A 14,473-nucleotide genomic window follows, 5' to 3' on the forward strand; every position below is an offset into this window, starting at 1 on the left:
CTACTGAGACTAAGGTGAACTTCCCGAGAGCAAACATTTATAAAAATGAACTAGGCTTATTTTGTCTATGATATAAAGCATAATTGGACAGTGGGAGGAAACCAGGGAACCCAGGAGAAACCCATGAGGATAACATGCAAACTCTGCACAGAAATACTATATGGCCCAGCGAGGACCGTTGGTATTTTTGCTATAGGGCAACAGTGCTAGTCACTGGGCCGCCGTGCCGCGCATTCTGGATAAAGGTGGAAGAAGGGGGGAAAAGGGGTTTCTTCCAGACAAATATAGTTGTAGAAAGGAAATTAGGATAGTGTTTTGGGATCCTTTGATTGGAGAATAATGATTAGCTAATGTGGGCCAGCTGGGTCAATCATGAGTGTGTGCTCCTTTTAAAATTAATTTTAGTATTAAACATTTCAAAAACATTAATTAATCTTCAGAAATGCTAATTTCGAACAACCCATATAAATCTGAATTTGCAATTGTTTTATTAAGTGGATTTAACTAATACAATTTAGTTTGTTTTAAAACTAACTTTAAAAATGTGTCTTACTGGTGTTGACTACAGTGTTATTTATTTCTTATCAAGTTACTTACTTATTACTTTAGAATCCTTTTGAGCATATTATCATTTTTTATAACTTATACATTTCCTTTTTTCACAGCTTAGGTAAATATCATGATAACACCATATTTTGTGATAAATGTTTAAGCAAGAAATTGCAACAAAACATTTGATATTATAATAAGCCTATTGGATATTTTATGCATCCATACACACTAAAATCTGCTTTGCATAATGGACGTAACATAGTCTGAAAAGAGTAAAGAGGGACACATTTGAGCAAATAGGCTTGGAAGAGGTTTGTGCCTTTTTTCTTTTGAAAAAGATTTGTAAAAGCTGCAGAGTTGTATGCAGAATTATTTTTTATTTTGCAACAACTGCAAGTCTGAACAGATTTCATGCTTTGATTAGATTTGACACGAGATTTGACTGCTATTTTTTACAGTAAAGTGTGAATATATTTATTTTTGAATTCAGAAAATGAACTACTGAATTCATTTTAATTCATTTTTGCAAGTGAAACTGGTTTAGTGACCGAGTGATTCAGTTCTTTCAGACTGTTTTAATCAATCAATCAATCATTCAGAAAAAAGTCCCCAGATGTATTAAATTTAAAGATAAATATACCTGTTTTTTAATTTATTTATTTTTTTTCTAAAGTAAAATATTTTAAATATCCCCCCCCCCCAAAAAAATTCATTTATTAAACACTATTGTAACTTTGCCAACAGCATTTTACTAATTCCTAACCACAGCGGTCTAACCAACTACTATTAATTTGAACCAAAAAGTAATATATACATTTTAGTGAGGGGGTGTATAGTTATTAAGCAGGTTTCCTTTTACAGGAATAATAGCCCAAAAACTAGATATAACACACTATAAAGTCAAAAATTATTAAATTTCCTTTATAAACAAGGGCTCAACAATAAGGACTGCCCAATGGCCTGGGGCCAGCGTGAGAGATGTTCGGAATCGGGACAGTAGAGAGAATCAATACTGGCTCGATCAGGCCAGTGCTGCCTTGTTACAAAATTTAGAATCAAGAAACAATTTGTGCTTTTAAGTCTTAAAATGCTACCTTTTCTATGAAGTCGTAAACACCATAATGCTTTTTGGTTCTTTTTATCTGATTGGATAATGTGAACACGTTATTTTTTTTACAACCTGGTAAAAACCAGTATAGTTAAGAGACGGCAACATGACGCCAACATCAAATTATGAGGCTAAAAGAAAACGTCTTTTTCTAACGTTGTGGAAACAGATATTTACATGGGTACAACACAACGAAAAAAAATGAAGTGATGTTTTGTATAGTTTTATGTCAGCTACCTTTTGTTTTGCAATAAAATACCTGCACAATTTCATACTGCTATATTTTACATTTTAAAAATATTTAAATTCTAGATTCACAGACATTATTTTTGACATATTATTTAAAATATGTGGCTAAGAAATAGCCATTTGTATTTATTTATTTATCTATTTATTTATTATTTATTTATTATTTTGGTGGGGCCAGTGAAAATTTTGGCAGGGCAAAAAAAATCTGAACCACTGGTCAAGTCGGGCCAGTAGAAAATGTCCTTAGCCTTGAAACCTGTAAACTGACGTTTTTTTTTTCTTACTTAGAATCTAGACATACAAGATGTCAGACTCTCAGAGACTTTCAATCCTGAAACACGATTTTACAAGAGATTAAAGGGTTTCAGGTTTAATTCTTGGTTTAACACCTAATTCTTCACCTTAATTCCTACAATCTGTTCTTCTCCACCTGTGTTTTGTCACCCTAATGCTCCATTGATTATTCCATGAGATTGTTTTTCTATAGCATTGTGCTGCATCTTATTTTTAGCCAATTGAATTGTAACAGAAAAGCTTAAAGGGATAGTTCACCCAATAAAGTAAATGTCCTCTTCATTTACTCACACTCAAGTGGTCTAAAGTTTTATACTTTTCTTTGTTCTGTTAAACACAAAGCACAATATTTTGAAAAACGCCAGGGATAAAATGTCCATTGACATCCATAGTAGGAACAGAGAAATTGTATGAAAGTACTGTAAATGTCTGTTTTTTCCTTCTTCTTTTTAGTTAAACAGAAAAAAACATCAACTTTGGTTTAGAACAAGTGTAGGGTGGGTAGATAATGGCAGAATTGAACTTTTTGGGTGAACTATGTCTTTAATAATTCTGAATAAAGGAAATTTGACCCCTTTAGACTTTCGTAACAGTTATATATCCTTCATTAATGATTAAAATAAATAATAGTTATTAAGACTAATGAGGTTTGGAACTGATAAAATGTGCCTAAGAAAAAACCCAACTTATATTTATATTTGTCAATTTGAAAAAAAAAATCTTAGTCCCATATTTATTTAAGCATGTTGATTCATTTATTTAATCTCATATGGGTTTACATTTTTGGCATTTTAACTTCAAATTATATGGTCTGTACCAGAAGCTATTGTATCACCTACTGGTTCAATCGACAGAATGATTCATTGCTTCGACCAATAAACTGTGACATTCAACCAAGGATAATATACTTTGGGCATGGATAATTGCAGAAAAAGTCAGGCCACTTTAAGATTTTCCAGTCATGAAACTCTTTCTGGCTGTGAAGATATTCTTAAAGCAAATAAAGTCTAATTAAAGGGCAGTATTAATTAGAGAGGAGGAGATATGATAAAGACGGAGCAGCTCTACTGTACTGCAGCAGCGGGTGCTTTTGCTCTGTCCCAGTTCTGTTCCCTAGAGAGACTGATATAAAGATATGTGTTGAAGAATGACAGTGTAGCGGCCAGCGGCTCAAAGAACTGTAGTGGCGAGAAAAATCAGTCAATTTATCAACTGTGCAAAGAGACTAGGCTGGGATTTAAAACAAAAATAGCTGTGAGTGTTAAGGCACATAAAAAATTATGGTTAGGTATGTATTGTATCTCGTTTTTGAAGTCACGATTCGACACAAAGGCTCATTGGAAATAGGTGCTTCAGCCTGTATATTTGTGAAACCACAAGAAATGTATTTAAACATGTTTGACTGAAGTAAAACTATATGATACGTTTTGTTCCTTTTCACATTACTGATATTTACTAGGAAAAGTAAAGGATTTAACACCAAATAAATACCACAACAGAACTTAATTGTGTCTTTTATTGTAATTTAATACATTTACCTCAACTATCTATCTCCATGTGGACAACTTTTCTGGAGTGGTGAGTTTGCTCGTGGCTTACTATATATGGTGTTGTATTTGTGAGTGCTCAGGTTTAAGTTTAGTGAAGCACGGTTTTACAAAAGAGATAAAGGCAATGTAAAACCAAGGTAGAAATATTTAGTCTCAGTGCATTTGGTACATACTTTACCCACATTTAGATTGAAACAACCTAGTTTTTTTTTTTTTTGAGTGTATATGACCAAATATAGTACATCAAAAGTCAAATGTCAAAAGTAATACATCTAAAGTAATAAATAAATAAAAATAAATAAGTTTTTTTTTACTATTACTGGATAAAAGGTGTACTCTACATGTTTACAGTCTTAGAAATGCTTAGTTGTTTCATGTCAAAGCTGGGTAAAATATAGTTAAAACCAACTTAAATGTTAAAATTGTTTTAAAGAAAATGTTTAACTTTAAGTTTTTGGGTTAAAACATTCATTCATTCATTCATTCTCTTTTCAGCTTGTTCCATTTATTTATCAGAGCTCGCCATAACGGAATGAACTAATCCAGCATGTATTTTACACAGCATGCTGCAACCCAGAACTGGGAAACATCCATACACTCTCATTCACACACATATACTATGGACAATTTAGTTTATTCAATTAACCTATAGCGCATGTATTTGGATTGTGGGGGAAACCAGATCATCTGAAGGAAACCCATGCGAACACGGGGAGAACATGCAAACTCCACACAGAAATGCTGTGTCCCAGCCGGGACTCAAACCAGCGACGACTAACCACTGAGCCACAGTGTCGCCCTTGGGTTAAAACAACTCAGCATTTTTTTTTAAGTATGCTGAAGTTTTGTCAATTGAAACATCAGAGACTAAAAAATTGATCTTGGAATTTAAGAATAAATGGCAATCAGTGATAGATATGAAAAAGTTCCATTATTAAAATGTATTCAATCAAAACACATGTGCATCAAAACTTTTCAATGAATCATAGTGAATTTCCAAAATCTTTTCAGTTGTGATTACAAAATTTTTAACGGAATTCTTCTTCAAATTGCATCAAAATAGATGCAATTTCTAGCTAACCTAACCATACCTACAAAATGTTTTTAAAGGCCCATTGAACACTGAACAACATTTTCAGAGATTTTAATAGTGGTGGTTGTATTGCACACTATAAAAAACAATATAAAAACTGGTCAATGTAGAATGTTATCTATGTATTTTCGGTCACACTGTACTTTCAGGTAAAATTCTCGTTATTAATAAACCATTAACTATAACTTTTAGCACTTAATTTGATGTTTTTAATAGTTATAAAGGTGGTAGGTCGGTTTCTGTATTAAATAGGATTAAGGATGTAGAATAACATTATGTAGAATGTGTAATTTATAAGTACCAATAAACAGCCAATAACTGAATAATATGCAGGTAATAAATCACTAGTTATTAGTGAAAATTGGTATTTAAACTCAAATGTTACCATATTTTCAACATTTAAATCTGTATTATGTCTTCTGATGTGACAAATAATGACCAGTAATAGATAATGCTTCATTTTTTCTTTATTTATGAGATTATGTGTGTACTTATCCTAAGAGAAGATGATTCACTTAATTATTGATGAAAACATGTTTCACTTCCCTGAGAGACGATTCAGTCTATGAGATCACGAGAGTATCAGAGAGACATACATAGTTCAAAAGTCAGTGTTTTTGCTTGACAGTAGTTTCTGTATGGCATAAATTCACAGTATTATTAATGCCTTACACTAAAGCAGTGTGGAAAATGATCTTTTCAGTTTTCGAAAATGCAAGATACAACACATTCAGGATGTTTGTAATATACCAAAATCTTACAAAACCATGTCAAATATGTTTATTTGGTTATGTTAATGTTTGTTTGTAATAGTGATTTGCAGTGTGCATTTGTGGGAGACTTTATGATTCTAACTCTAACAAAACATAAGTCTTTAAAGAATGGTCCACCAACACATGAAAATGTACTCAATGTACTATTTATTCAAGTGGTTCCAAAGCTTAATGAGTTTCTTTACTCCGCCGAACACAAAGACAAATATTTTGAAGAAAGCTGAAAACCTGTAACCCCTGACATCCACCGGAGGAAGTCAAATACTATGAAAGTCAATGGTTACAGGTTTCACCTTTTTTTTCAAAATGTCTTCCTTTGTGTTCAAAAGTAGAAAGAAACTCAAACAGGTTTGGAGGGTAAGTGTATGGTGAAAGAATTTTTAAAATGAATTATTCATTTAATCAAACAGTATTATGTTTATTCAATGAATGTGGTTTTCTTCACATATTGCACTCTACATATAAAGATGTGTGTTTATTGAAAAAGACTTTCTGTAGGATGTGGTCAAGCAGACGAGAAGCTGGATGAGAGTCAGTGGACGTGGCAGACTCAGGGTCAGGGCTTTATGTGCCACATTACACAGCACACTGGTTAGTGAGAACAGATTAGTGAAGGTGCAGTGAATTCAAGAATCTGTTCTCAACTGTAAAATGATCACATGTGCTTATTTTGACTTGAATTCCCATGTTTTTCAATGTCTTGAACTACTGGATTTTTAAAACTCACTCATTTTAAAACTCACTCAAAAAAAAATGTCACATTTTCATGCCAACCTCACCATATTTTAGATTTTTGTTGTATTTCATATTTAGTGAAGTTTATTTATAAACTCATTTTGAGAGCATCACATGCTTATGATTGCTTGCAGCTGGCCTCACATTATTCAATTCATGATTCACCAATCAGATGACTCCTAAGCCACAATAAATACCCTATGTTCCATGACAGCCATCTTCGTTTTGAAGAACCCCCACTTCCACCCCAACTCCTCCTCCTTTCCTAGATGGGTGGCACGGTGGCCCAGTGGATAGCACTGTTGCCACACAGCAAGAACGTCACCGGTTCTAGTCCTTACCAAGCCAGCCGACGTTTCTGTGCTCAGTTGGGTTTCCCCCGGGTTCTCGATTTCCTCCCACCGACAAAATACATGCAACCTAAGTTAATTCACTAATCCAAATCGGCACCATAGACATGCTCCTAGTAAATAGTTATCTCTTAAGAGCAATCCCTATCTGTTCATTAGTTACTACAGCTGGGGAGTTCGAGATCTACCTTGGCTCAAACTCCCCTCTCGCCTTGCAAACGGGGAGGGAGCCCCGGGCTCGAAGATCTTATGTGGCTCTCTCCCGGGAAAGCATGCCAAACAAGCTCTCTATACTCTATTTATAATGTGTGTATGTTTTGAATCCCACAAAATTCTAAATAAGTTGTGGTATATGTTGTATTGGTGTATATATGAGGAAAATTAGTGCTTTTTGTTGGCTTAGTAGAATGCAGTTATAATAATGTGTTAGTAGTAATGTGTTATAGTAATATAATAAAGCATCTACTATGCATTTATCTTAGTAATAAAGCTCAATGGTTATTTCTGTATAATGTATAATCTGACATAACTGTTAGAGGACAGTTGCTGTTAGTTTATTAATTACAATTAGAGGGCTTGAATACGATACGTTTTACCTGTTTAGTGGTCTTCCAAGGGGAAAAGTGACCTGCAATGTAAAAGAACAAAACTTGAAACCTGCTGGATCTTTAAATTTAAAGAGGGAAACAACTCAAAAACCCTTAGTGATAAGCTTTTATCAGACTGTTGTGGTTCGTGCTGAGATGTTTATTCTTTAGCTAACCTATTATTTCCTTTGAAGTGAATCATAACAGTGAAGCGTATTCAATCATTCTATTAATGTCTGCCAAATTATGTTAAATTGTTTTGCTGTTAAACCTCGGAATAGTTCTAAGTGAATTAAATTATATTTAAAGTGCTTCAAAAATCTGTAACAAAAAGAAACAATTAATTCATTCAATCGAAAGAATTTTGTCCTTTCAGAATTGCTTTGCTTCTTTAAGGACAAGTGGTGATTGTTTGAATATTTTATGTATCTGTTGAGCGAATAAGGGAGTTTGTCCTCAAGAACTGCATTCGTTTTTGATGACAAAAAATATATATTTTAAAAACCTTCCGTTGCAATCAATGAAACAACTCCCAAATCCAATGGTAGAGCACTGCTTAAAATGCACAAAACTGCATCTTCGCACCACATCAAATACGCATCTTCCCTCTGGAGGAAAAACACTGGTTGAGATGAGGCGAAAGGCCATGAGCTGCTGAACTCTAATCATAACAAACAGGAAGAGCTGGCAGCGTAAAGCACCTCTCCTGGTATTAAGAGCTAAACAATACTTGCCGACATCAAACGACACATTCATGAATATTTTCTCTCTAAACTCTCCCAAATCGGCCTTGCAAATGCACAAAACAAACACACAGGCTATCCAGTGTCTTACATAATGCTTCTACTCCCTCTCCGTCTTTCAAGTCTTACCAAAGATGACCTTCAGGAATGATCACGGCAATGCAAATGAACGGTTTGGAATTAGAGAATACACAAATACTAAAGGCTGTGCAGTTAATCCAGTGAGGAATTAAGATTAGGGCAAAAGCCGTGTAGGGTATTCCAGCCTAAAAGAACTGAGAGAAAACACTGAAAAATAGAGACTTTAATAGCCATTCAAATCCATATTATTCAAGCCAAACATTATAGAATGCACGAGACATGTCACTCTTATAGTTTTAAATGGGAAAAATGCAATATATCAATATGGATGCTCTAGTTCAGAGGTGCCCAAAGTAGGGCCTGTGGGCCAAAGTTGGCCAATGGTAACCCTTTGGCACACCATCCCTTCTAAAAAGAGTAGGAGGATGATGGGGAGTTGGTTGGGACGAATGCCTTTGACAGAGATAGTCATTAAGAATTTAAAGTAACTATTTGTTTCTTTGTTAATATGAGAAGCTACAAAAAAGCCAACTAAATATAAATGTGTCATCTAAATGTTGTAAATGAACTTTTAATATGTCAATTTTAAATACTGTCACTTGCTCGCTTGACTAGTGTACTGAAAAAATTATTAAAAGATGATTCCTTGGATTTACAATTTTTTCTTAAGTTCAGTGGTAAACTATTTATTTGGGCTGAATTTAAACAAACAAATGAAGTTATTAAATGTACATTACTAAGTTTAATTTGTTTGTTTATATAAATAATTTGCAATGGTTTTGTAGACAATTTTTTCATTGTGTTTTCTCAGCACTGAGCTTGTGTTATAAATGGAATTGTTTATGTTTTTACTGTAATAAATTCATTATAGAAAAACCCACCTCATAAAAACTAGTTACTAAAAACTGTTACGAAACACCAATATGATGCGGATAAATACCAACTTCGATATAAATGGCCCTGGGAGTAAGTAAGTAATGCTTGAAATATCTACTTTTAATTGAACCAATTACACCTGAAACCAAATGATCTCTGTTTTTGTAATCTGTATTAAACAAACATATGATATATTTGTCTTTTCATTAAAAGCTGCAATTGAGATGAGAGGCATTTTAAAGATGGCCACTAAGTAAAATTATTTGCCTTGAACGGACTTGATAAATGCATTTCATTATTTAATGGTTCTTCAGTGGTTTTAAAAACTACCCTTTATTATTAAAAACTACGGCTCCACTTTATATTAGGAGGCCTTAAATACTATGTACTTATATCAAAATATAAATACAATATACTTGTAATGTGTTGCCGAACACTTATGTTCTTGAGGTGGGATAAGAGTAGTATTAGGGACAGATTTGTTGGTATGGGCAGGTTTAAGGGTGGGTTAAGGTGTATAGGATGGTCAACTGTGTACTCATAAATCTAATTACAAAAAAATAATTACAGATTTAATTACATGCAATTCTTTAATCAAGCATGAGTACAATGTAAAACATATATTTACTCAATAAGTACATTGTAACAAATTCTTAGCTTCAGTGTAAGTACATATTAGTTAAGGCCACCTATAAAGTGGGACCACTGTATACAGTAGCATTTTTGAGTTGCTATTTTAATTATGCTAATTATATTAAGGCCTTTAGTTGTGATATTTAAAACAGTAATGAAATATTTGTGTTATAATATGTGATATAATAATAATAGGCGAGCCTTTATTAACTGATAATCTTGAAATAATAAAAGTCGTTAGTGTTTTATCGGATCTAGTGCTTTAATTCAAAACAGAAGCAAATGTATATGCATGGTTTTGTGTAAAAACTAATAAATAAATGTTGATAGAAGAAAAGATTTCCAGGAAGCCTATATGTGGAGTATTTTGGGGTGGAGTACATTCTAATCAAAGTTAATAATCACACGCTGCTCCATTTTCTTCATGCTGCATTTCCAACACAAGCACAAGGAAAGTGGCTGATTAAAAAGCAAAGTGCAGCATGTAGCTGTCGGCTGGCCATGAGTCATCAAATAAGCAGTGCGGCGTCCAACAGAACTGAGCAAGAAATCGGTGACACAAGGGGAGAACAACTGAAGCTGAAGGAAGGTGTCTCCATGATGTGGATAGAGAAATGAACTGAAGAGAGCACAGACAAAGCGCAAGCCCCATCAACAAAATAAAAGAGTTTTATCCTGCAAACCAACATAACAACTTGAAAACGCAGGAGTCCCACTTTATATTAAATGGTCATACACTACTTAACTAGTTAGCAATTAAAGGCCAATTAACATAAGTGAGAAAAAAATAACAATTTGTTTGAAGTGCACTGTAAAAACAGAAGATGTTGGTGCACATAGGTTGATGGCTATAAATTACAATAAACAAAAAGAGCAAAGAGAAAGGATGAAATATCAGTGGGTAAATGCACTCAGATTATGATTCCTAACATACTGTTGTTTGTTCACTACACAAGTCCTTATCAGCTCACATATGTAGCTATTAAATAATCAAAAATAACATTTCGAAGTGCTGGTAAACACACTGTATGACCCATTCATAAACGTGTCCTAGATTCTGCAAACACATATAAAGCAGATGCTAAGAACATCCATCAAACACCTTAAATCTACATGATGCAGGTGAGATGAGGACTACTCTAAACACACTGTAAAATATGCTGGGTTCCATACAATCGATTTTTATGTTGGGACAAACATGAAGGAATAAAATAACTGTCTTGAACTGGATTGAACATAAAACAATTAAGCTGTTCCCCTAAAAACACTCAAGAATCTTAAATAAGTACTTTGAACAAACAGCAAAGGTCATTTTTGATTGTAGTAAATGTGTCCTAAAGTACATTCTGCCATTTGGAAATTATGGAAGAGAAGCATAGTTGTCCTATGCTATTCAATCATTTGAGATCATGTGGAAAAATATATATTTGAATATACTTCAATATACTATTCCATACCCTCCATAACAGCTACAACTCCCTTCCTATTAATTATTATACTCCTATACTTAATTATAATACATATTAATTACAAATTAGTTTTTTTTGAGACCAAAGTCATAGTTAATAGTGAATATGTGTTCACTGTGACAAAGTGTTGACCAAAAACCCTGATAATATGTTATTGTTTTGCAAACAATAACTTGTTTTATGATCAATGTTGTGGCTATTCAAGTTCAGCTAATTTAATTGTATTTATTTATTTCCCCAACTGTCAGTCTGATTACTTCTGTGAAAATGGTATGTTATGAATATACTGTATGTCTGTTTTCCAAAGTTAAAGTAAATTTAACCCTTCATTGGTGCATAAAATGTAATTTCTTTAAAACACATTTAATTAAAATGAATCAGTCAATTATACTGGCCACAAACGTATAAGCCAATAATAAACACATTTTCATATTACAGATGTTCTTGCACTATTTAAAACTTTATATCATCCAGAAATCTCTTTCTATTCATTCCAACCCCTCATGTGTGGGCTCTAATGCATACAGATTAAAATATGCTGTGGACAATTCAGGACATCTGATGTCCACTTTGCCGCAAATCACCGACTTGCTTACCGCCGAGTGCTGGCTTTATGACTGAGGCGCATTTCATTAACTAAACAAGATTTAAGCAGCACAGAGATCAGATGGGCATCATTCATCTTCATTTATTCATAATATACACACAGACCCAGCGGGCAGCAGTCTGACTGCTGAGTACATTGAGATATGCAGCTGGCAGTACAACATATACTCAGTGTATTGAAGGCCATACATGACATTCAACAGCAATACAAGTATAACCTTTCCAATGGTGAATATGGGTTTACAACTTTTTAGATGTGAATTTTCATTTATTTTAATCTTGTAGTGATTTCCCAATTTCAATTGGTCATACGCCATGTGAAGGAAGTTAGTTAAAACTTCCCTAATAATGTTCCCCTAAGTGGTGGAGTAACAACTTTCTTTTATATGATGCTTTTTATATATAATAAAGTTTTATAATAGTATATTGTCCTTTACGTACAGAAAATCCTCGATTTCTTGAATCTTTTAATTATGTTCTGCACTGTTGAAGGTGAAATATCCAAATGTCTTCCTACCTTTCTTAGTTTTCTCATGTATTTACTGGTGATGCTCGGCCCATCTTTGCTCCAAAAGAACTAGACCTTTCTTGGAAGCTGCTTTTGTATCAAATCATAATTACAGTCACCTGTTGACATCACCTGTTTCAAATCACATTATTATTTAACCAATATACCTGATACTAGCTCTTGTTCCAACCTTTTTTTGGAATGTGTTGCAGGTCTGAATGACAGGAAATGATGTATATTTACAAAACAACTAAAGCTGACCAGACAAAACATGATATTTTTTGTGTTCATACCATCTGCAATGAAATAAATACAAAGTAAAATTGGAAATCTCTACTTTCTTTTTTTATTTGCATTTTCCATGCTGTCCCAACTCTCTGATTTGGGGTTGTAAATAAAAACCATGAATGCATAAACCTAGTCTTTTCAAAAGCTTTGAAACAGATGTAACTGGTTTTATGCTTGTATTTGCATATGTTTGTTAGGATGACAGATTTGGGAAACATCAAATGACTGAACCATGCTTGTAACGACAAAACTTACAGTTTTAGTTAGCTTGTAAATTTGTCATTTGTGCAAGCAGCTTACTATGACCTATAGTTATGTTTTAAGGATAAGTGCCCTCTAGTGGATTTTAAAATAATGATATCGCAATCATATAGCGTGTGAGCTGTTATTCAATTATTATCTATGACCGGATAACCAATCGAAAAAAGAAATGATCAAAATACAGTCTCATTTAAACAAAATGTGTTTTGTGTTGCTTTTTTGACAAATGATGTGTTATGTGAGTGCTGTATGTGTGTGTGCAATCATATCCACTGTCAATTCCCCATAAGCTCCTTTTGAAATTGTAAAGCATGTGTCTGGTAAGCTAATGGTCCCTTGCCTATATCTCAGTTCATGGGTATAAATCAGCTAATGAGAATATCAGTAGAGCTGGAGCTAATTAGCTTTTTGATGAGACGCTGAGAGGCGTTTGTTTTCCACAACCAGCTAGGAGTCATCTGCTTCCATCACAAACACACACACATACACACATTAAGAGGATGGACAGTGTTGCGAGTAAATACGACAATTGTTAAGCTGGATTGATCACACAATTTGAAATATTAATGCAAGCTTTGAAATATAATTTAAACAGTGCACTCCTATTTTATCAAACACACACACTCACTAAACTAGAATACTAAACTAGACAGCACACCAACTGCAACCAAAATAGCAGATGCTTTAGCTGGTGGCCATGACAACAGAAAGCACAAAACTGAATGATATCCATCACCTTGCGTATCCACATTTACAAATGACTCAAATATATAAATGTTCTCCCAGGACTCCAGAAAAACAGTTTGACAAATGTGACAAAAATAGTAACTTAACTATAAAAGAAGAAGATATGAATGTATATTTTTATTCCGGAATGTTTTATTCCAGTGTTTCTCAACCATATTCCTGAAGGACCACCAGCTCTACACATTTTCCATGTCTGCACACCTATTCAGATTCTCAGCTCATTAGCAGAAACTGAAAGACCTGTCTGTTACTCAATTTCAAGAATACTAAGAACTCATGTTTTTGTGGAGACCGTTCTTGCCAAATTACCTAAGAAGAACAAACTCAGGAGACCGCGAGAACAGAGAACGCATCCTGTAAGAAATAAGATGCTGCATTCTTCATGACCTTCACGCATTTTTAACCGAAAAATATTTAAACATTACAGCATTCATACAACAATTTAATGTTTTTGCCCTTCTCACAATATATACTATGCAAAGAGACCTCACAAATATACTTTGCACAATACAAATCAAACAGATTTTGATACGAATTTCAGTGAATAAACACTTTTAATGTGTTTATGCCTTTATAAGGATTTTCATGGTAATGTTTACTTTCACCGTCTTATTTAGGGAAACTCCTGAGACTAGTTCTATTTCTGAACTTTAATAATAAATCTACATAAAATGCTGCGCTTCCCACTTTCTTTATTCAGCCGCAATGACTTCTGGCACTTTTCGAGCAAGTATTGCGCTAAAGTCTGCATCGGTGACTTTGATGACGGTTGATGAAGATGTTACATGAGAACACAAGGATGCAAGATGGCTGAAGAACGCATACTGAGAAACAGCCCTGTAATGGGTGTGACGGGCAAAAGAGACATCCAAAACATGCAGTGTTGGTGGTCCTCCAGGAACATATTAAGAAACCCTGGTTTATTATATACCCACTTAACACCTCAAGATTTCTAATGGCAGTTTTGAGC

At 33.8% G+C, this 14,473-nt stretch overlaps 1 protein-coding gene across 50 annotated transcripts in view; it reads right to left on the reverse strand.

Annotated features, from left to right (window-relative positions):
• magi2a (membrane associated guanylate kinase, WW and PDZ domain containing 2a) overlaps window positions 1-14,473 on the reverse strand; it is a 332,684-nt gene that overhangs the window by 43,894 nt on the left and 274,317 nt on the right. For 15 of the 50 annotated variants that reach the window (NM_001327853.2, XM_087247159.1, XM_087247164.1 and 12 more), the window contains one exon: window positions 7,301-7,332. The exons of the other annotated variants lie outside the window; for them this stretch is intronic. In NM_001327853.2, the coding sequence (NP_001314782.1) occupies window positions 7,301-7,332 (32 nt within the window). The remainder of the gene's footprint in view (window positions 1-7,300; window positions 7,333-14,473) is intronic. 50 annotated transcript variants of the gene reach the window in all.

Source organism: Danio rerio, chromosome 4, assembly GCF_052040795.2.
Source record: "Danio rerio strain M-AB ecotype USA chromosome 4, GRCz13ab, whole genome shotgun sequence".
Lineage (NCBI taxonomy): Eukaryota > Metazoa > Chordata > Actinopteri > Cypriniformes > Danionidae > Danio > Danio rerio.